The 24,671-nt window shown below is 45.8% G+C and overlaps 1 protein-coding gene across 1 annotated transcript in view; it reads left to right on the forward strand.

The window, feature by feature from the left end:
* Positions 1 to 24,671, forward strand: part of dscamb (Down syndrome cell adhesion molecule b) — a 390,833-nt gene that overhangs the window by 299,047 nt on the left and 67,115 nt on the right. Inside the window, exons 12-15 of the mRNA XM_060905739.1 lie at positions 9,771 to 9,867; positions 14,546 to 14,674; positions 14,873 to 15,040; positions 18,190 to 18,260. Coding sequence (XP_060761722.1) covers positions 9,771 to 9,867; positions 14,546 to 14,674; positions 14,873 to 15,040; positions 18,190 to 18,260 — 465 coding nt within the window. The remainder of the gene's footprint in view (positions 1 to 9,770; positions 9,868 to 14,545; positions 14,675 to 14,872; positions 15,041 to 18,189; positions 18,261 to 24,671) is intronic.

Consider the following 24,671-nt stretch of genomic DNA (forward strand, 5'->3'; position numbering starts at 1 on the left):
CGGCTTACGGCTCTCCTTTTCAGTGCTCTTTTTTTTGTTTGTTTTTGTATTTATTTCTTGCTTGTTTGTGCAACATCAGTTCTGCAAACATCCAGTACACCTGCCAGACACTTTTAGCCATCGGTAACCAACATCAGGTATCTGTTTCAAGTGACTTTCTCTTCACGCATAACATCCCAGATGATATAGCGAGACCACTGGGCTCTCCGTGGATTGTTGTCGGGTCTAGGAGGCGGCGCAGACGGAGGAGGGAGAGGAAGCAGAAGCGGGGCTGCAGGTCCGGTGCTATGCTAAGGCTAAGAAAACAACCACACAAGCCACCTCTACCGAGCCTGTATCTCTCTAATGCTAGATCCCTGGTACATAAAATGGATGATCTGGAACTGGAAATCGCTATGTTCGGGACTGCTGTGTTTTAATTATCACCGAAACCTGGCTTCATCCGGAAATACCCGATGCTAGCTTGCAGTTAGCAGGCCGCACTCTGCTCCGCTGGGACAGAACTGTGGATTCTGGTAAGAGCAGAGGGGGAGGGCTCTGTATTTACGTGCCTGATAATTGGTGTAACAACGGAACAATTATAGATAAACACTGTTCCCCAGACCTCGAGTACATGTCTGTAAGATGCCAGCCTTTTTTTCTACCGAGAGAGCTAACTGTAGTGATTATCACAGCTGTGTATATTCCACCTGACGCCAGTGTGAACACAGCGCTCTCTCTCCTGCTGAACACCGTTAACAAACAGCAGCAGGCCCACCCTGACGGTGTTCACATAATCGCAGGAGACTTTAATAAGGCCAACTTGAAGACTGTAGTGCCAAAGTTTTACCAACATGTTAAGTGTTCTACTAGAGGGGAGAACACTCTGGATCATGTTTATAGACCCCTTCGCATGTTTGTAAACAAACCGACCGTTGCCAGGATGCACACGCAGCCTGGACCCAGAAACAATGGCGCTGCCCATAGACCGGCATTATGTAGCCTGGGCCCGCCCATCCTAAAGGCCAATTTATGCTGACAACCCAGTCCTCGCAGATGGCGTCGCAGATAGCGTCTGCGTAGCCCCCCCACCTTCGCAGACGCTCTGCGCGCACCGCCCAAAAATTGTGACCACCGCAGAAGCCTCGCAGACAGCGTCGCAGACAAGAGGGCTCTGATTGGTCCACTCTACATCCGCTGTACACGCACTTCCGCTTCCCTACTTTCCCGGTTTGGTTTGTTTTCACGACTGCCATTTTTAAAAACACGAGCGAAGATGGAGCAGCATGAAAAGCGGTTGATCGAGGAAGTGAGGAAGTACGTACATCTATACGACTCCAGTTCTAGTCATTATAAGTAACCGGAGGATAAACACTCCACTAACCACACCCACCAACTACTCCTAGCGATTTCGCGACTTCACACCCCCTTGTGTTGTGGCGGTGAATAACATCGCGCATGCCTATTACTCCCCGCTCAATGATAAATTACAACTGTCTGCGAAAAGCTATCTGCGAAAGCCTTGTCGCAAGAGCATGCAGAGGCCCTAAGTGTGACGCAACACGAGGGCCTGTTGCGAGCTTAGTCTGGCAAGGCAAGCTATCTCCAGCTCTTCCAAGCTCCTGAAAAATCGGGAGCCAATCAACTTTGAGCATCTCCAACGGCCCTGGGTAGAGGCGTGTTCAAGGCAGTGACATAGTAGAACTGCGACCGGAAGCCATAGATTGTTTACAGAATCTATGCCGGAAGCGCTTCATTCACTAGAAACATTACGAACATGGAGCAGCGGCAAGCCTTTGACACAGCGGTAGATGCTGTATTGAAAGCATTCAGTGGGAAGTTCTCATTGAAAATGGAGCAAAGAGCAGCCCTGGAGGTATTTATCTTCTTCCTGTTACTCAAGCAGTTTCCGTCGCGTCACATACGTCAGAGGAAAGAGTGATGTGATTGGTTTAAGCTTCGTCACAGCCTTTTCTGGCTTCGACCAGTAGCAAACTGAGGCATTTCAGGGAGGCAGGTCAACCACGCCTTTGGGAAATGGTTGGGCTTAATATCTTTGCCAGACCAAATGCTCGCAGAGCTTTGAAGTCGCGTTAGCCAGACTAGGCATTATGAGCTGTCAGATTATGCCAAACAATTGTCGTTACAAGATCGAGAATGCTACATAAATAAGTTAACTCTAACAAGTGGACATCGCCTACCGGATCCGCATTTAATTAAAGAGTGGACGGACGATGTTAGTAAGTTCCCTGGTATACAATGGCCAGATATATACTCGTACCTTATTGACAAGACTTCAGTGTACACTCACGAAAAACTTCGTGCCTACAAGTCTTTAGACGCATATGATTGTTATGTGCGGGCATGTACAACTTGATTAACAATGGGACATTCATATTCATTTTGTTTTAATCAAATTATGCCAGTGATGTGATGGCAATGTGGCTTTAGCTACAACAGCAAATACCAACACTAAACAGCAATTTGCAGGAGGTAATGGCATGAAAGGAATGATAGTGTAAAGAGTGCAGCTAAGAGAAATCAGAGCTGCGTAAAAAGCGAGAGGCAGAAACCAGAAATGAAACTGAACGGGGCGGGAGCTAGGTTAGAGCAGTCAACGTAAGTTGGCATTTAGAGTGAGGGCACACAATTTTACCTTTCCATCCTTGCTTTAAAATTGTGATTTTCAGCATACACAAATAATGATGGCACAAAATCTGGACTGCTTGAGTCAAGCGAGACTTCTCCTACAAACAAAATTGCATGCAAAGCTAAGTTAACATGCTAACAATATTCATTACATTGTGTAACTATGACCCAGCTAATCAGACAAATGTTACCAAAGTATTTTGCTACATCAATAAACGAAGACTAGAAAGAATAAAAAAGAAAGATTTAATAAATAGCCTGATCTTACCTGTGATGAAGTGGGCGCTGCAAACCCGCGCATTTGATAGTGCTTTCATCCCAGTCTACACGTTTGATGGCTTGTAGTCATAGACGGCAGCGATTTTTTTGGAATGGGTGAGATCCTGCTGGAATTCTGTACATTTTAACCCCATCACTGCTGCGATTCTGACACCCGAAAACACAACAACTAGGCATTTCTGAGTCTTTTTTGGGTCCAGGCTGCGCGCGCAATTTCCGCTTACTTATGAATGACGTTTACTGCGAAGGGGTCTATTCTAACATCAAGCACACGTACAGAGCCATACCCCTCCCCCACCTCGGCCAGTCAGACCATCTTTCCCTCCTGCTCTCCCCAGCCTACACCCCCCTCAGACGCAGAGCCAGGCCCACCACAATGACTATCGCAACCTGGCCTGACAACACACTCCCAAAACTACAGGACTGCTTTAAATGGACAGATTGGGACTTATTTGAACATCAGGAGCTGGAGACATTCACAGGAACGGTGCTGGACTATATCAAGTTCTGCATCGGGAATGTGACAGTGGATAAAAACATCCGGGTCTTCCCAAATCAGAAACCCTGGATGACCAGCCAGGTCCGCTCACTCCTCAGGGCTTGCGATGCTGCCTTCAGGTCAGGTGATAGAGCTCTGTACAGAGCTGCTCGAGCTGATCTAAAGAGGTATAAATAAAGCCAAGGCGGACCACAGGCTGCGCATAGCGTCCCACCTGTCCAGCAACAACACACGGGAGGTGTGACGGGGCATTCAGGACATCACAAACTTCAGAGACTGTGATGCGCCAACAGGAGACTGGAGTGTGCCGCTAACAGAGGAGCTAAATCGCTTCTTTGCTCGCTTTGAAACATCTCAGCAGCACTCATCTGCTCCTACCCTGCCTCCACCACCACACAGTTCCCACACCACTCCTTTCACTGTACAGGAGCACGATGTCAGACGGGTGCTCCTGGCAGTGAACCCCAAGAAAGCTGCCAGCCCAGATGGTGTACCTGGTAAGGTGCTTGGAGCGTGCGCCCACCAGCTCGCCCCTACCTTCACCAGGATCTTTAACCTCTCTCTGGCTCAGGCAGTCATCCCGCCCTGCCTAAAATCTGCAACAGTAATCCCAGTGCCGAAGAAGTCTCCCATCACCAGCCTGAATGATTACCATCCTGTGGCCCTCACCCCGGTAATCATGAAGTGCTTCGAGATACTAGTTCTTCAGCACATCAAGGACCACCTACCCCCAGACTTCGACCCCTGCCAGTTCACATATCGCACAAACAGATCCACAGAGGACGCCATTGCCGTAACTCTCCACTCTGCACTAAATCACCTGGAGCAGCAGCAGAGCTACGTCCGCATACTCTTTGTGGATTACAGTTCAGCTTTTAATACAATAATCCCGGACATCCTTATTAGAAAACTGGACACTCTCGGCCTCCCCCCTCTCACATGTGCCTGGTTAAAGGACTTCCTTACTAACTGGCCCCAGACTGTGAGACTTGGCCCCCACTTCTCCTCCATCCGCACGTTGAGCACCGGCTCTCCACAGGGCTGTGTGCTGAGCCCCCTCCTGTACTGCCTCTACACCCACGACTGTAGTCCGACCCACAACAACAACCTTATTGTCAAGTTTGCTGACGACACCACGGTGGTCGGACTCATCTCAAAGGGAGACGAGGCAGCCTACAGAGAGGAGGTCCTGAAGTTGGCAGCCTGGTGTTCAGAAAATAACCTCGCTCTGAACACCAAGAAAACCAAAGAGCTCATTGTTGACTTCAGGAAGCACAGCACCGACCTAGCCCCCCTCTATATCAACAACGAGTATGTGGAGAGGGTCCACACCTTCTGGTTTCTCGGTGTCCTCATCTCCGCCGACATCTCCTGGTCAGAGAACATAACAGCAGTCATTAAGAAGGTGCAGCAGCTACACTTACTGAGAGTCCTCAGGAAGTACAACTTAAGCTCCAACCTGCTGCTGACCTTCTACCGCTCATCTATCGAGAGCATACTGACGTACTGTATGGTAGCTGCACTGCTGTAGCCAGGGAGACGCTCCAAAGGGTAGTAAAGGCAGCACAGAGGATCTGATGGACATTTACACCTCCCACTGCCTTAGCAGAGCTAAGAATATCATCAAGGACCACTCCCACCCTAGCTTTGATCTGTTCAGCCTGTTGCGGTTTTGCTGGGATTCAAACCCAGGTCGCTGGTGTGATAATCCAGCAAACCCCCACTAGGCCACCAGGGATGACTCAAGTGCAGAGGTGTGAGGCGAAAGTAGAGTATCAAAAACAGTTTATTTACAATATGTACAACCCAAGGGAAAAAAAAAGAATAATCCAAAGCTCAGAAGATAAACAAAAATAAAATATCCCAAGGTTCAAAGTCCATAATCCAAAAAAGAAAAGAAGAGGCAAAAACTCAAATGCTCAGAAGATCCAAAGGTCAAAACAAAATCCACAAAGTCCAAAAGAAAGAAGCAAAAACCAAGAATACAAAGACACAGGCAAGGTACATGGGACAGAGGGAACTAGCACTAACAGCATAGCATAGGAAAAAGACTCCATGACAAGGGAACAAACAGAGGGGTATTTATACACAAACTAATTAAGGACAGGGCGGGGCAGGAAACAGGCAATAAGACAAACACAAAACACAGAACACAGTGGCGACCTCTCGAGGCCAAAACAAACATGACCAAACAAAGGAAATAACAGCGGCCTCTAGAGGCCAAAACAGTCCCAGTCCTAACAGGACCCCCCCCCCCCCCCAGGAGCGTCTCCTGACATTCCCAGGGCGATCAGGATGGGCCGAATGAACGTCCCGACAAAGTTCTTTATCAAGTATGTCCCGAGCTGGGACCCAGCAGCGCTCCTCAGGGCCATAGCCCTCCCAGTCCACAAGATATTGGAGACCCCTGCGAACCCGGCGAGAGTCCAGCAGGCGGCGCACGGTGAACACAGTCTGACCCTGGAAGATGCGGGGGGGTGGCGGGTTCCTAGGGGCAGGGGCATACGTGGAAGTCAGTACGGGCCTCAACAGGGAAACATGGAATGTGGGGTTGATCCTCAGAGTCCGGGGCAACTGGAGCCAGTAGGTGACAGGGTTCACCCTGCGCACCACCTTGAAGGGGCCAGTGTAGCGAGGAGCAAGCTTGCGGTTCTCCACCCACAGTGGAAGGTCCTTAGTGGACAGCCAAACCCGCTGCCCAGGGCGGAAAGCATGGGCAGGTCTTCTATGGCGGTTGGCCTGAGTCTGGTTGGTTCTGGAGGTCTGGATGAGGGTCTTCCTGACCTTGCTCCAGGTCTTGCAACACCGTCTCACATATTGGTTGACCAAGGGCACCCCCGCGTCCTCCTCCTGGTCCGGGAACAGAGGTGGCTGGAACCTGAATTGGCACTGGAATGGCGACAGCTTGGTGGCCGATGACTGCAGGGTGTTGTGGGTGTACTCTGCCCATGGCAGCCAGGTGTTCCACGGTGTCGGGTTATCCATAGCCAGGTCTCGCAGGGTGGTTTCCAGGTCCTGGTTGAGCCTCTCCGTCTGGCCATTGGACTGTGGGTGAAACCCAGAGGAGAGGCTGGCAGTGGCTCCGATGACCTTGCAGAACCCGTGCCACACTCGGGAGGAGAACTGGGGCCCTCGGTCTGAGACGATGTCCTGCGGGAGACCAAAGACTCGGAAGACATGAGTGAATAATAGCTTAGCAGTTTCAAGAGCAGAAGGGAGCTTGCACAGTGGTAAAAAGCGGCAGGCCTTGGAGAATCTGTCAACTATGACCAATATGACAGTGTTACCTTGTGACTCAGGGAGACCCGTGATGAAGTCGACTGCCACGTGGGACCAGGGATGCCGGGGAATGGTCAGAGGATGCAGGAGACCCTGGGGGTGCTGTCGTGGGTTCTTGCTTCTGGTGCACACTTCGCAGGAAAGGACGAATGACCTCACTTCCTTCTCCATGCTAGGCCACCAGAAGCGCCTTCTCAAAAAGTCCAGGGTCCTTCGAGCTCCCGGGTGGGCGGTGAGAGGGGAGGAGTGACCCCACTGGAGAACCTTGGCCCGGGCTTGATGTGGGACGTACAAGAGGCCTGGTGGCCCCATCCCAGGACCGGGGTCCTGGCGTTGGGCTCGTCGGATGGTCTCCTCAATACCCCAGCGGACAGGGGCCACAATCCGGGACACAGGGATAATAGGCCCGACTTCACTCTCCCTGTTAGTGGCAGAGAACAGCCTGGACAGTGCGTCAGGTTTGGTGTTCTTGGAGCCGGGGCAGTACGATAGGGTGAAGTCAAACCGACTGAAAAACAGGGCCCACCTAGCCTGTCGTGGGTTCAGTCTCTTGGCTTGCTGGAGGTACTCCAGGTTCTTGTGGTCCGTCCAAACCAGGAATGGATGTTGCGCTCCCTCCAGCCAGTGCCTCCACTCCTCAAGGGCCAGTTTGACCGCTAGCAGTTCTCGATCCCCCACATCGTACCGGGACTCTGCAGGACTCAGGCGGTGGGAGAAGTATGCGCAGGGGTGCAGCTTTCCTTCCTAACATTGAGAGAGCACCGCGCCGACACCACTGTCCGAGGCGTCCACCTCCACGATGAATGGTTGGGAGGTGTCCGGGAGGACCAGAATGGGTGCCGTGCAGAAGCGGTGCTTGAGGTCTTTGAATGCCTTTTCCGCCTGAGGAGACCAGACATAAGATCCACCTGTCCCTTTGGTGAGGTCCGACATGGGTGCTGCTACAGAACTAAAGTTCCTGATAAACTTGCGGTAGAAGTTAGCAAATCCTAAGAACCGCTGAACCTCTTTGATGGACTTGGGAGTGGGCCAGTCCCGGACGGCCAGGGTCTTGGCTGGGTCCATTTGGAGTTGGCCTGTCCGTACAATAAAACCCAGAAAGGAGACCTCGGGAACATGAAATTCGCATTTCTGGGCCTTGGCGAACAGATTGTTCTGTAGCAGCCTCTGGAGAACCTGGCGGACATGGTGGCGGTGCTCCTGCACGGTCTTGGAAAAGATAAGGATGTCGTCGAGGTAGACAAAAACGTACAGGTTAATCATGTCCCTCAAGATGTCGTTGATTAGGGCCTGAAAAACAGCTGGTGCGTCCGAAGGGCATCACCTGGTATTTGTAGTGCCCAGACGGAGTCTTTCTATTAGGGTTTTGCACCCAGGTCACTGGTGTGATAATCCAGCAAACCCCCACTAGGCCACCAGGGATGACTCAAATGCGGAGGCGTGAGGCGAAAGTAGAGTATCAAAAACAGTTTATTTACAATATGTACAATCCAAGGAAAAAAACAAAAAGAATAATCTAAAGCTCAGAAGATAAACAAAAATAAAATATCCCAAGGTTCAAAGTCCATAATCCAAAAAAGAAAAGAAGAGGCAAAAACTCAAACGCTCAGAAGATCCAAAGGTCAAAACAAAATCCACAAAGTCCAAAAGAAAGAAGCAAAAACCAAGAATACAAAGACACAGGCAAGGTACATGGGACAGAGGGAACTAGCACTAACAGCATAGCATAGGAAAAAGACTCCATGACAAGGGAACAAACAGAGGGGTATTTATACACACACTAATTAAGGACAGGGCGGGGCAGGAAACAGGCAATAAGACAAACACAAAACACAGAACACAGTGGCGACCTCTAGAGGCCAAAACAAACATGACCAAACAAAGGAAATAACAGCGGCCTCTAGAGGCCAAAACAGTCCCAGTCCTAACAGTTGCCCTCAGGGAGGCGCTACAGGTGCTTCAGGGCAAAGACAGATTAAAAAACAGCTTCTTCCCAAAAGCCATAACCGCCCTGAACTCAGATATGCTCTGACTTTATAGTCTATTTTATTTTACTATTTACTATTTTACTAATTTATAAATGTGCAGTACTTTTATAAGGTGACTCTCTATACAATATTTTTTATAATGTGCAATACCACACTCAAATGTGAAATGCAACACATGCACCTCAGGACTGTGCACCTTACACACAACACATACACCTCAGGACTGTGCACCTTACACACAACACATACACCTCAGGACTGTGCACCTTACACACAACACATACACCTCAGGACTGTGCACCTTACACACAACACATACACCTCAGGACTGTGCACCTTACACACAACACATACACCTCAGGACTGTGCACCTTACACACAGCACATAATACCTCAGGACTGTGCATCTTACACACAACACATACACCAGGACTGTGCATCTTACACACAGCACATATACCTCAGGACTGTGCACCTTACACACAACACATACACCTCAGGACTGTGCATCTTACACACAGCACATAATACCTCAGGACTGTGCATCTTACACACAGCACATATACCTCAGGACTGTGCATCTTGCACACAGCACATATACCTCAAGTCTGTGCACCTTACCTTACCTTGCAATAATTCAAATGTGTAATATTTTATCTTATTTTATCTTATCTTATGTGACTCTCTCGTGCAATAATTTACAATGTGACTGTCTCTGTGCAATACTTTATATGTGCAATACCTCACTCCATAATGTGTAACACAACACATACACCTCAGACTGTGCACCTTACACCCCCCCTTTTTTTCCTTCCCCTTCCCCCCCGTTCCTCTCTCTCTCCCTCTCTACACGCTGTTTGCACTGTTATTGGAGATGCTTTAATCTCATTGTACATGTGTATAGTGACAATAAAGGCATTCTATTCTATTCTATAAATCAAATGGTGCTAACCCCCCAAAAATCCATTTCAATTTCAGCTTGTAATGCAACAAAACAGGACAAACACCAAGGGGGATGAATACTTTTGCAAGGCACTGTATATGGAAATGTTAGTATGTCCTTAAGTCCATTCTTTATCTTCTGTTTCCTCACATAGATCTTGCACACAGTCAGAGAGGATTCTGGGTTTTATTCCTGCATTGCCATTAACTCCTACGGTGAAGATAAGGGAATCATTCAGCTTATAGTACAAGGTAAGGGGCCTCCAATTCAGGTCTTTTTTACAATGGTGATTTTTTTTTTTTCATGATCATACATGCTGTTATCAGTCAAAAATATTTTAAATGGTTCTGTGGGAAGTATTTGACTTGCAAGTTAAGTCCAAAGATTATGTTAATATTTATTAGTAATAAATAAAGTTACTCATATTCAGAATAGGGTTATGCAACGGCTTAAGCTGATATTCCGGACTCTTTATTCAGCTCATGCAAATTAACTGGAAGGTGTCCACATTTTTGTTGAGTAAAAAAAAAAAAAATTGTGTCAGAGATGGGGTTTTCATTTCCTTCTCCTGCCTTTAAACACCAAAGAATCCCTCATAAAAATCAGGGGATAGAAAATGAGGACCTTGCATGCTTTTACTTTGCTGTGAAATAGAATAGAAACAGAAATAAGTAGAGGCGCGAAGATATGAAGTTTATCTTTGAGTGACGAATGGGTATATAACAAGTGAGCAAAGTGAATGAATGAAATATTTTTCAACGCGAGAAGATAAACTTCATATCTTTGCGCCACCATGTAATGCTATTTATATTATTGAGATACATCCACAAAAAAATACACTAATTAAAAGAATTTTTATTTTTAACCGGTTCGCCATTTTGACAACGCGCATCAAGTCAGTGGGAAAGCACTGGGAGTGACGTTTTCGGAGTGAAATATCAGGAATTATTCTATCCACATTCACCGGCTTTGAGCAGTCGCGTGCTCTGATTGGCTACTTGACTACTAGGATATCAGCTCATATACTGTGAGTAGAGAAAAACAAAATGGCGGCGTGCATGAAGTCCGATATATCACTTTGTTATCAAGTATTTAAAAGAAACAGAAATAGCTAAAAGAATAGCGTTCCCCCCCCCCCCAATATCTCCTGTTCCACACTCCAGCCCAATCAGTGGTGGTAATGCACCTGTAAGTTGGTTTCCCAACCACCACAAAAACCCTAAAGAAGAAGAAGAAAATGGCGGAGCGTGTTACTGAACCAACCAAGGACGAAATAAAAACTACTTGAAAACAAAAAACCCCCAAAATACAAAAAAAGCAACAAAATATGGAATGAAAGCATTTGATGGGAAGAACTTTTTTTTTTCAAGAATTATTATTAAAGCATTGTTCACAAATTGCTACTGTCATTTCACCGGTTTGTTTACATTCTAAGTGGAAATGATAAAAATGCTCTGTTTCTCAAAATCCAGTGAATGTGGATATAATAAACCAGTTATTCCACTCAATCTCATCGTACATAGCTTATAGCCAACTCGGTGCTATGTGCCTCGTCGGCTATCAGCTCATGTATAACTCGATTTGTGGAATTACTTTTAAATATACATACAGGACACTTTTTCGATGGAGTAAAAACATGTATCCTATTCCCTTTGAGTGGGTTTCATTCATTTGGTTCGATAGCATGCAATATTGTTAGCATATTGCTTAGTCTACGTGTATTACGTCACTCTACCCAATGGAGAATGAACGTTGAAGATGGTTTATGATATTGCACATTGTCAAGACAACATGACATCACACGTCGGAGCTGATACAAATAACCAACGAGAAAGTTTTCTGCTGCACATGCGCATAAGCATTTGTGTTCGCCGGAAAAGAGAAAGACATGCTGAACACCTGAAAGGCTACAAAACTTCATTAGATATTCTTCACACATATTTCTCATCTCATCTCATTATCTCTAGCCGCTTTATCCTGTTCTACAGGGTCACAGGCAAGCTGGAGCCTATCCCAGCTGACTATGGGCGAAAGGCGGGGTACACCCTGGACAAGTCGCCAGGTCATCACAGGGCTGACACATAGACACAGACAACCATTCACATTCACACCTACGGTCAATTTAGAGTCACCAGTTAACCTAACTTGCATGTCTTTGGACTGTGGGGGAAACCGGAGCACCCGGAGGAAACCCACGCGGACACGGGGAGAACATGCAAACTCCACACAGAAAGGCCCTCGCCGGCCACGGGGCTCGAACCCGGACCTTCTTGCTGTGAGGCGACAGCGCTAACCACTACACCACTGTGCCACCCCTCTTCACGCATATTTACAAGAGGAAAAACATACCAACGGACATCGAAAAACTGGAAAAGAGACACGTTGGAGAGGTAAAACTTTTGCGCTAGCAAGCGACTGTGACAATCTGTAAACAAACATGGCCGCCAGGTTTGCTTCATTAAATACGGAAGATTTTGAGAGAATTTTGAAAGAGGAAGACGTGTTCAACGCCCGAAAGGAATGTGCATGTATAATAATAATAATAATATTGGCTGACTTTTTATTGTGGTATATCAGATATATTCCATTCAGCTACCTGAATGGAATAATATTTGATATACCATGCAATGCCAGCTAATATTATTTAAATATATCACTCAGATCCACGATGTATTTCAGATGAAAAATGTGAGTTTTTCAACATAAGATAAAATTCATATCTTCAAGCCAACGTGTGATTTTCTTTTGTTATATCGACACATTCCCAAACAAAAAGTACCCAAATTTATCAAAACAATTCAGCGATTTCCTCACGACTGTATGCAACTCAATGTCCTGGATGTAGTTTGTATGAAGAATATGAGTGGCGTATTTCCCAGTAAAACATATAATATAATATGGGGCGGCACGGTGGTGTTGTGGTTAGCGCTGTCGCCTCACAGCAAGAAGATTCTGGGTTCGAACCCAGTGGCTGACAAGGGCCTTTCTGTGCGGAGTTTGCATGTTCTCCCCGTGTCTGTGTAGGTTTCCTCCGGGTGCTCCGGTTTCCCCCACAGTCCAAAGACATGCAGGTTAGGTTAACTGGTGACTCTAAATTGACCGTAGGTGTGAATGTGAGTGTGAATGGTTGTCTGTGTCTATGTGTCAGCCCTGTGATGACCTGGTGACTTGTCCAGGGTGTACCCCGCCTCTTGCCCATAGCCAGCTGGGATAGGCTCCAGCTTGCCTGCGACCCTGCACATGAAAAGCAGTTACGGATAATGGATGGATGGATAATATAATATACGTATACATAAAAGCAAGAGGCATTTTAAAAAATAAAAAAAGACATTCCAGCACCAAAATAATATTAAAATAGCTTTAGATTACACTACTGTTCAAAAGTTTGGGGTCACCCAGACAATTTTGTGTTTTCCATGAAAAGTCACACTTTTATTTCCCACCATAAGTTGTAAAATGAATAGAAAATATAGTCAAGACATTTTTCTGGCCATTTTGAGCATTTAATCGACCCCACAAATGTGATGCTCCAGAAACTCAATCAGCTCAAAGGAAGGTCAGTTTTATAGCTTCTCTAAAGAGCTAAACTGTTTTCAGCTGTGCTAACATGACTGTACAAGGGTTTTCTAATCATCCATTAGCCTTCTGAGGCAATGAGCAAACACATTGTACCATTAGAACACTGGAGTGATAGTTGCTGGAAATGGGCCTCTATACACCTATGGAGATATTGCACCAAAAACCAGACATTTGTAGCTAGAATAGTCATTTAGCACATTAGCAATGTATAGAGTGTATTTCTGATTAGTTTAAAGTGATCTTCATTGAAAAGAACAGTGCTTTTCTTTCAAAATTAAGGACATTTCAAAGCGACCCCAAACTTTTGAACGGTAGTGTATTTTCTGGAAAAGATACATAACGCAGATGGTCCTTAAATGTCACAAAAAGACACAATTTGCTTTAATTATCAAATGCACTTTCATCATTAACAGTTAACTGTTGCGAAGTTAACCACTGTCTAGACTAACCCTGTGTCTGAAATTGCTCACTCGTTCACTACTCCCTACTACAGTATAGGGAATTACTGTATAGAAGACTATATAGTGAGCTCATTGGTAAAATGATAAAACGCTTTCGGACACTAGTCCGTCGCGCTGGTATTTATGTCATTACTGTCGCACAATTAAAACGTGCCACATCAGTCGGCTGGTGGGTTTTCAAAATAATAAATACATGCATGTATTTTTGTGATAAATCCATATTATACTGAGCGCATTTCCCACATTAATCAATACAAAGTACCTGCATCTTTCGGTTCTTTTAAATCAAGGCTGAATACTTTCTTCTTTACTGCTGCCTTTTATTAAATCAAATTTGAGATTTTTAATTTGATTTCTTTCAGCATGACCGCAATACATGATGGGATATATTGCTTTGGTTAGTGACCATCGTTGTACACTACTTTTTCGTGATGCATTGTGGGATACTTTGAATGCGCTATATAGGGTGTAAATAATCCTCGCTAAAGTTTCGGACAGCACTACAAAATGGCGTCCTCACTGTATAGTGCCCGAAATAGTGAGTAGGGAGCGATTTCAGACACAGGGTAAAAGATTTTTATCATTTTGAAATGAAAGTGTTTTTCTCTAAATGTGTGACAGCATTCCATTATTTTTGTCACCATTATGCCATGTTCTGATTTCTATCAAATTATTGGATCAAAGGTTAGCTCTGCTTGCCGTACCAGTCATCCCAAAGTTCTCAAGTTTTGCTGCAACAGGCCTTTTTTTTTTTAATGTTAGAGCAAATAATTTTTGTATTTTTTATTTTAAGTTTGTGTTACTTACATCTGAACAGCCACAAGTATTCATAGAGCTTATTGGACAGGATGTGAACATCAACGGCTTCTGTTCCCTGTTATGACCTTAGATCGTCCGGACCCTCCCGAAGTAGAAATCAGAGAGGTGAAAGATCGAACCATTGCACTTCGCTGGACAATGGGATTTGATGGCAACAGTCCGATCACAGGATATGACATCAACTACAAGAACAAATCAGGTAAAGAACATGGAACTATACTGCTTCTAAATATACTGTACATGAATGTATAAACACAGCCAAGAATGCATCACAAGCTCAGTAAATTGATATCGACATCATTATTTTCCTGTCTGCAGTAACAATCATGTTACGGCATCAAAAGATATTGTTAGTGTGAACGCTTTGTGGGATAACTGTGCACTTTTTCTCCTACAGCCTCCTGGGCATTGTCCCAAACCACCAAAGACGTCTCACCCCAGCTGAACCAGGCCACCATCATCGAGCTGCACCCTGCGTCCACCTATAACATCCGCATGTTTGCTAAGAACCAGATTGGAGAGAGCAGGCCCAGTAACGAGCTCACCATCACTACAGACGAAGCCCGTGAGTGGCTTTCCAGCGAGCCTGTTCACTTACACAATGTCCTACTCTTCCCCAAACAAAGTCCTAACATTATGCTTTATTAGATCAATTGTAAAACTGGTCTTAGTCCAGCAGACACCAGTCTTATAGTTACTTAGTTTATAAAAAAGGCTCTATATTCTTTTTTACACAGACATACAACGAAACCTCAGTGATTACTTGTATTTGAATTATTTGTCTTGTGTATGTTCTGTGCATGTGTGGGTACTTTCCGGTGATCGATTCTGTGAAGTTTGTTGCCATCTAGTGGAAGCTTCATCTACAGTGTCTTGCAAAAGTATTCATCCCCCTTAGTGTTTGTCCTGTTTTGTCGCATTACAAACTGGAATTAAAATGGATTTTTGGGGAGTTAGGACCATTTGATTTACACAACATGCTGACCACTTTAAAGGTGAAAATTGGTGTTTTATTGTGACACAAACAATAATTAAGATGAAAAAAAAATACAGAAATCTGGAGTGTGCATAGGTATTCCCCCCAAAGTCAATACTTTTTAGAGCCACCTTTTGCTGCAATTACAGCTGCATGTCTCTTGGGGTATGTCTCTATTAGCTTAGCATGTCTAGCCACTGGGATTTTTGCCCATTCCTCAAGGCAAAACTGCTCCAACTCCTTCAAATTAGATGGGTTGCGTTGGTGTACAGCAATCTTCAAGTTATGCCACAGATTCTCAAATGGATTGAGGTCTGGGCTTTAACTAGGCCATTACAAGACATTTAAATGTTTCACTTTAAACCACTCCAGTGTCACTTTAGCAGTATGTTTAGGGTCATTGTCCTGCTGGAATGTGAACCTTCAACCCAGTCTCAAACCTCTGGCCGACTCAAACAGGTTTTCCTCCAGAATTGCCCTGTATTTAGTGCCATTCATCTTTCCTTCAGTCCTGATCAGCTTTCCTGTCCCTGCAGATGAAAAACATCCCCACAGCATGATGCTACCACCACCATGCTTCACTGTAGGAATGGTGTTCTCAGGGTGTTGGATTTGCACCACAAATGACATTTCCCATGATGGCCAAAAAGATCAATTTTAGTCTCATTTGACCAGAGAATCTTCTTCCATGTGTTTGGGGAGTCTGCCACATGCTGTTGGACAAACTCCAAACATGATTTCTTAAGCAATGGCTTTTTTCTGGCCACTCTTCCATAAAGCCCCACTCTGTGGATTGTACAGCTTAAAGTGGTCCTATGGACAGATACTCCCATCTCCACTGTGGATCTTTGCAGCTCCTTCAGTGTTATCTTTGGTGTCTTTGTTGCATCTCTGATTAATGCCCTCCTTGCCCGGTCTGTGAGTTTTGGTGGGCAGCCTTCTCTTGTCAGGTTTGTAGTGGTACCATATTCTTTCCATTTTGCTATAATGGATTTAATGGTGCTCCCTGGGATATTCAAAGTTTGGGATATTTTTATAACCCAACCCTGATCTACAACTCCGATTCCAAAAAAGTTGGGACAAAGTACAAACTGTAAATAAAAACGGAATGCAATAATTTACAAATCTCAAAAACTGATATTGTATTCACAATAGAACATAGACAACATATCAAATGTCGAAAGTAAGACATTTTGAAATTTCATGCCAAATATTGGCTCATTTGAAATTTCATGACAGCAACACATCTCAAAAAAGTTGGGACAGGGGCAATAAGAGGCTGGAAAAGTTAAAGGCACAAAAAAGGAACAGCTGGAGGACCAAATTGCAACTCATTAGGTCAATTGGCAATAGGTCATTAACATGACTGGGTATAAAAAGAGCATCTTGGAGTGGCAGCGGCTCTCAGAAGTAAAGATGGAAAGAGGATCACCAATCCCCCTAATTCTGCACCGACAAATGGTGGAGCAATATCAGAAAGGAGTTCGACAGTGCAAAACTGCAAAGAGTTTGAACATAATCATCATCTACAGTGCATAATATCATCAAAAGATTCAGAGAATCTGGAAGAATCTCTGTGCATAAGGGTCAAGGCCAGAAAACCATACTGGGTGCCCGTGATCTTCGGGCCCTTAGACGGCACTGCATCACATGCAGGCATGCTTCTGTATTGGAAATCACAAAATGGGCTAAGGAATATTTCCAGAGAACATTATCTGTGAACACAATTCACCGTGCCATCCGCCGTTGCCAGCTAAAACTCTATAGTTCAAAGAAGAAGCCGTATCTAAACATGATCCAGAAGCGCAGACGTCTTCTCTGGGCCAAGGCTCATTTAAAATGGACTGTGGCAAAGTGGAAAACTGTTCTGTGGTCAGACAAATCAAAATTTGAAGTTCTTTATGGAAATCAGGGACGCCGTGTCATTCGGACTAAAGAGGAGAACGACCCAAGTTGTTATCAGCGCTCAGTTCAGAAGCCTGCATCTCTGATGGTATGGGGTTGCATTAGTGCGTGTGGCATGGGCAGCTTACACATCTGGAAAGACACCATCAATGCTGAAAGGTATATCCAGGTTCTAGAGCAACATATGCTCCCATCCAGACGACGTCTCTTTCAGGGAAGACCTTGCATTTTCCAACATGACAATGCCAAACCACATACTGCATCAATTGCAGCATCATGGCTGCGTAGAAGAAGGGTCCGGGTACTGAACTGGCCAGCCTGCAGTTCAACTTTTTTGGAATCGGGGTTGTATTCTTCTCCACAACTTTGTCTCTGACCTGTTTGGAGGCTCCTTGGTTTTTATGTTGCTTGCTTAGTAGTGTTGCAGAGTCAGGGTCCTTCCAGAACAGGTTGGTTTATACAGACATCATGTGACACTTTGATTGCACACAGGTGGATCTTAATCAACTAATTATATGACTTATGAAGTGAATTGATTGGACCAGCTCTTATTTAGAGGTTTCATATGAAACGGGGTGAATACCTATGCACACTCTAGATTTATGGGGGTTTTTTTATTTTAATTATTGTTTGTGTCACAATAAAACAACAATTTGCACCTTTAAAGTGGTAGGCATGTTGTGTAAATCAAATGGTGCTAACCCTCCAAAAATCAATATTAATTCCATCTTATAATGCAACAAAACAGGACAAACACTAAGGGGGATGAATACTTTTGCAAGACACTGTATTTTCTAACAAACTGTGATGTTTATGGTCTCTGATTTCTGCAGCTCCTGACGGTCCTCCCCAGGATGTGCAGCTTGAAGCGATATCATCCCAGAGCATTAAAGTCATGTGGAAGGTAAAAGCTCGATTCTCACTGATGCTCATCTGTAAATATTGAGTAAACTGTGAGTAGTGCTAGACATATTTCTCTCAAGCTGGCTGCTTTGGCAAGCAAAATAAAACATTTCAACTTGTCTGAACTATGTTATACTTATTTGCCATTCACTTTTTAATTTCTGCTGTGCAATCCTCAGTCTTAGTGAATCAATATACTTCATATGGCTTGGCAGATACACACAGCTGTGTGTTAATGCATACAGTGCCTTGCAAAAATATTCATACCCCTTGAACTTTTTCACATTTTTTCACCTTACAACCATGAACTTAAAAGTTTTTTATTGAGATTTTATGTGATAGACCAACACAGAGGCAGCACGGTGGTGTAGTGGTTAGCGCTGTCGCCTCACAGCAAGAAGGTCTGGGTTCGAGCCCCGTGGCCGACGAGGGCCTTGCTGTACGGAGTTTGCATGTTCTCCCCATGTCCACGTGGGTTTCCTCCGGGTGCTCCAGTTTCCCCCACAGTCCAAAGACATGCAGGTTAGGTTAACTGGTGACTCTAAATTGACCGTAGATGTGAATGTGAGTGTGAATGGTTGTCTGTGTCTATGTGTCAGCCCTGTGATGACCTGGCGACTTGTCCAGGGTGTACCCCGCCTTTCGCCCGTAGTCAGCTGGGATAGGCTCCAGCTTGCCTGCGACCCTGTAGAAGGATAAAGCGGCTAGAGATAATGAGATGAGATGAGACCAACACAGAGGCGGCACGGTGGTGTAGTGGTTAGCGCTGTCGCCTCACAGCAAGAAGGTCTGGGTTCAAGCCCCGTGGCCAACGAGGGCCTTGCTGTGCGGAGTTTGCATGTTCTCCCCGTGTCCACGTGGGTTTCCTCCGGGTGCTCCGGTTTCCCCCACAGTCCAAAGACATGCAGGTTAGGTTAACTGGTGACTCTAAATTGACCGTAGATGTGAATGTGAGTGTGAATGGTTGTCTGTGTCTATGTGTCAGCCCTGTGATGACCTGGCGACTTGTCCAGGGTGTACTCTGCCTTTCGTCCGTAGTCAGCTGGGATAGGCTCCAGCTTGCCTGCGACCCTGTAGAACAGGATAAAGTGGCTAGAGATAATGAGATGAGATGAGACCAACACAGAGTAGCACATAATTGTGAAGTGAAATGAAAATGATAAAAGGTCTTCAGAATTTTAAACAAATAAAAATCTGAAAAATGTGATGTGCATTCGTATTCAGCCCCCCTGCGTCAATACTTTGTAGAGCCACCTTTTGCTGCAATTACAGCTGCAAGTCTTTTGTGGTATGTCTCTACCAGCTTTGCACATCTAGACACTGAAATTTTTGCCCATTCTTCTTTGCAAAATAGCTCAAGCTCAGCCAGATTGGATGGAGAGCATCTGTGAACAGCAATTTTCAAGTCTTGCCACAGATGCTTAATGGGATTTAGGTCTGGACTTTGACTGGGCCATTCTAACACATGAATATTCTTTGATCTAAACCATTCCATTGTAGCTCTGGCTGTATGTTTAGGGTCATTGTCTTGCTGGAAGGTGAATCTCCTTCCCAGTCTCAAGTCTTTTGCAGCCTCCAACAGGTTTTCTTCCAGGATTGCCCTGTATTTAGCTCCATCCATCTTCCCATCAACTCTGACCAGCTTCCCTGTCCCTGCTGAAGAAAAGCATCCCCATAGCATGATGCTGCCACCACCATGTTTCACAGTGGGGATGGTGTGTGCAGGGTGATGAGCAGTGTTAGTTTTCTGCCACACATAGCGCTTTGCATTTTGGCCAAAAAGTTCAACTTTGGTCTCATCTGACCAAAGCACCTTCTTCCACATGTTTGCTGTGTCCCCTACATGGCTTCTGGCAAACGGGACTTCTTATGCCTGTCTTTCAACAATGGCTTTCTTCTTGCCACTCTTCCAAAAAGGCAGATTTGTGGAGTGTATAACTTACAGTTGTCCTGTGCACAGATTCTCCCACCTGAGCTGTGGATTTCTGCAGCTCCTCCAGAGTGATCATGGGCCTCTTGGCTGCTTCGCTGACCAGTGCTCTCCTTGCTCGCTCTGTCAGTTTAGGTGGATGGCCATGTCTTGGTAGGTTTGCAGTTGTGCCACACTTTTTCCATTTTGGAATGATGGATTGAACAGTGCTTCTTGAGATGTTCAGAGCTTGGGATATTTTTTTATAACCTAACCCTGCTTTAAACTTCTCCAGAACTTTATCCCTGACCTGTCTGGTGAGTTCTTTGGTCTTCATGATGCTGTTTGTTCTTCAGTGTTCTCTAACAAACCACTGAGGCCTTCACAGAACAAGTGTATTTATGCTGAGAGTAAATTACACACAGTAGGACTCTATTAACTAATTAGATGACTTCTGAAGGCAACTGATTGCACTGGATTGTATTTAGAGGTATCAGAGTACAGGGGGCTGAATACTAATGCACACCATGTTTTTCAGATTTTTATTTGTTTAAAATTTTGAAGACCATTTATCATTTTCGTTTCACTTCACAATTATGTGCTACTCTGTGTTGGTCTATCACATAAAATCTCAATAAAAAACTTTTAAGTTTGTGGTTGTAAGGTGGAAAAATGTGAAAAAGTTCAAGGGGTATGAATACTTTTGCAAGGCACTGTAATCATGAAATATTCAGCTGTGCTTATATTTTATTACAGCAACTGAAATAGTAATTGTTTTTACAGCAGCACCTTGAAGGACACTGTTGTTTATTAAATTGCAGGATTAAAATGTACTGCTAATTTTAGCAAATACAACCCCAATTCCAAAAAATTCAGGACGCTGTGTAAACTGTAAATAAAAACAGAATGTGATGATGTGCAAATCATGGAAACCCTATATTTTATTGAAAATAGGACAAAGATAACTTATCAAATGTTGAAACAGAAATGTTATTGTTTTTTGAAAAATATATGCTCATTTTGAATTTGATGCCAGCAACATGTTTCAAAAAAGTTGGGACAGGGGCATATTTATAACTGTGTTGCATCACCTCTACTTTTAACACCACACTGTAAATGTTTGGGACCTAAAGAGACCAATTGCTGTAGTTTTGAAAGAGAAACGTTGTCCCATTCTTGCCTGATATGTTAAGGCTTTGCTGGGATTCGAACCTGGTTCGTTGGTGTGATAATCCAGCAAACCCCCACTAGGCCACCAGGGAGATGACTCAAATGCAGAGGCGTGAGGCAGAAATAGAAAAGTATCAAAAGGTTTATTTACAATATATAAAGTCCAAAAGAAAAATACCAAAACGCTCAGAAGATGAAGGGAAAAATAAGAAATATCCAAAGTACAAAAAGTCAAAACAAAAGCCAAAAAACCAGAAAAGAAAAGGCAAAAATACCAACACTCAGAAGATCCAAAAAACAGTAAATACTAGGTCCAAAAAGTCCATAAAGAAAAGCAAAGTGCAAAACCAAAAAGACAAAGGCAAGGAACACGGTACAGAGGAAACTGGAGCTAAACATAACAGCACAAAGACTCCGTGACAAGAGGACTGAAATCAGGGGTATAAATACACAAACTAATTAAGGACAGGGCGGGGCAGGAAACAGGCAATAAGACAAAAACAAAACACAGACACAGTGGTGACCTCTAGAGGCCAAAACAAACATGACCAGAAAAAGAAATAACAGCGGCCTCTAGAGGCCAAAACAGTCCCAGTCCTAACATGATATACAATTCCAGCTGATGGGATTACAAATGGGCTGAGAGGGCTCGTTAGCAGTTCCTGATCCCCCACATCATAGCGGGACACCGCAGGGCTCAGGCGGTGGGAGAAGTAAGTGCAGGGGTGCAGCTTCCCTTCCGAGCGTTGAGAGAGCACTGCGCCGACACCACTGTCCAAGGCATCCACCTCCACGATGAATGGTTGGGAGGTGTCTGGGAGAACCAGAATAGGTGCCGTGCAAAAGCGGTGTTTGAGGTCATTAAATGCCTTTTCCTCCTGAGGGGACCAGACATAGGAACCACCAGTCCTTTTGGTGAGGTCCGACATAGGTGCTGCTACAGAGCTGAAGTTCCTGATGAACTTGCGGTAGAAGTTAGCGAATCCTAAGAACCGCTGAACCTCCTTAACGGACTTGGGAGTAGGCCAGTCCCGGACGGCCAGGGTCTTGGCTGGGTCCATTTGGAGTTGCCCCGTTCGTACGATAAATCCCAGGAAGGAGACCTCGGGGACATGAAACTCACATTTCTGGGCTTTAGCAAACAGATTATTCTGTAAAAGTCTCTGGAGGACTTGGTGGACATGGTGGCGGTGCTCCTGTAAGGTCTTGGAGAATATCAGGATGTCGTCAAGGTAGACGAAAACGTATTGATTAATCATATCCCTCAAGACGTCGTTGATAAGGGCCTGAAAAACAGCTGGTGCATTAGTGAGTCCAAAGGGCATGACCTGGTACTCGTAGTGCCCTGACGGGGTGTTAAAGGCGGTCTTCCACTCATCTCCCTGTCGGATACGGACGAGATGGTATGCGTTCCGTAAGTCCAACTTGGTGAAGATGGTGGCACCTTGTAGCAGGTCGAATGCTGTGGACATCAGCGGAAGGGGATAGCGGTTGCGCACGGTGATCTTGTTCAGGCCCCTTTAATCAATACATGGCCGGAGCCCCCCATCCTTCTTGCCGACAAAGAAGAAGCCGGCACCAGCGGGAGAGGTGGAGGGTCGAATGAACCCAGAGGCCAAGGCCTCCTTGATGTACTCCTCCATGGCCTTGCGTTCTGGCTGAGAGAGGGAAAACAGTCTGCCATGAGGAGGGGTAGTCCCAGGGAGCAAGTCGATGGCACAGTCATAGGCACGGTGCGGAGGGAGAATGGCGGCCCTGCTCTTACTGAAAACTTCCTTGAGATCCCAGTACTCTGTGGGAACTTGAGATAGCTCGGTGAGATCGGGAGGCTCGGCAGGAGACACAGGAGAGCTAGAGAGCAGACAAGAGGCATAGCAAGCAGGACCCCACTCCACAACCTGGCTAGTGACCCAGTCTATGCAAGGGTTGTGGCTGGTAAGCCAAGGAAGACCTAGAATAACTGGGAACTCAGGTGAAGGAATCAGGTGCAGGGATATTTCTTCCTTGTGACCTTGAGACTGGAGGAAGACTGGAGAAGTAACTTGGGTGACTCTTCCATCACCGAACGCTTGGCCATCGAGGGCAGACACAGACAGTGGGACTTCAAGAGGCGCAATCGGGACATTGATGCTTTGGGCGAAGTGGATATCCATAAAGTTTCCAGCCACCCCTGAGTCTAACAAGGCTTGACAAGAGTGGACGGACTCACCCCAGGAGATGGAGACCGGGATGTAGATTCCTTGGCCAGGGAGTCCGGGAGAGAGGGTAAGCCCCGTCACAACCCTCCCTCGGCTGGACGGGGCGGTCCTTTTCCCAAGAGCTCGGGACATGATGCTCGGAAGTGACCAGGCTTGCCACAGTAGATGCAGCACTTGTCCCTCCTTCTGCGCTCCCTCTCGGCTACGGAGAGACGAGTACAGCCAACTTGCATGGGCTCTGGACAGTCACTGGAGGAGGTAGACAGGCTCCAGGTAGAGGCAGGGAGGCCGGGGAGGCTCAGGACTTGGCGGCGTTCTCTCATCCTGTTGTCAAGGCGAGTAGAATGTGAGATCAGAGTTTCGAGGTCACTTGGGCATCCGATAGAAGCCAGACCATCTTTGATGGGGTCAGACAGACCATGGTGGAAGGCTGACACCAGGGCAGTCTCGTTCCATCCACTTACTGCTGCGAGGGTCCGGAACGAGATGGCATAGTCTGCAACGCTTCCCTCCTGTCGGACAGACATGAGCTTCCTGGCTGCATCTTTACTGATGTCTGCCTGATCGAAGACCCGAAGCATCTCCTCCGTAAATAGCTTGAAGTCAGAACACTCGGGTCCCTGTCTTTGCCAGATGGCCATTGCCCAAGCTCGTGCCTTACCAGCTAACAAGGTTATCACAAAGGCAATCTTGCGGCGATCCGTAGTGTAGGTGGTAGGCTGGAGCTCAAAGGTGAGTTGGCACTGGGTAAGGAACTCCCGGCACTTACCGTCATACCTCTGTGGTGCAGGAAGGCTGGGTTCGCAAGGTGAAGGAGACAGCGTGGTGGGAGGCACTGGAGCAGGAGCCGGATCAGGAGATGCAGGCAGAGGTGTCAGCTGTGCCAGGGTTTTCCCAATTTGCTGAAGCAGTTCCTCATAGCAAGCAAGGGCCTCACGTTGGCTGGTGAGCGTACGTCCATGAGCGTCCATGGTCGCTCTGAAGTGTGTCGGAGCTGCCATAATTCCCTGAAGGTTGGTCGGGTAGACAGTTGAAGCAGCCTCTGCTGAGTCGGTCATGACGGAGTCTTTCTGTTAAGGTTTTGCTGGGATTCAAACCTGGTTCGTTGGTGTGATAATCCAGCAAACCCCCACTA

This window comes from Neoarius graeffei, chromosome 23 (genome assembly GCF_027579695.1).
Source record: "Neoarius graeffei isolate fNeoGra1 chromosome 23, fNeoGra1.pri, whole genome shotgun sequence".
In the NCBI taxonomy this organism is placed as follows: Eukaryota; Metazoa; Chordata; class Actinopteri; order Siluriformes; family Ariidae; genus Neoarius; species Neoarius graeffei.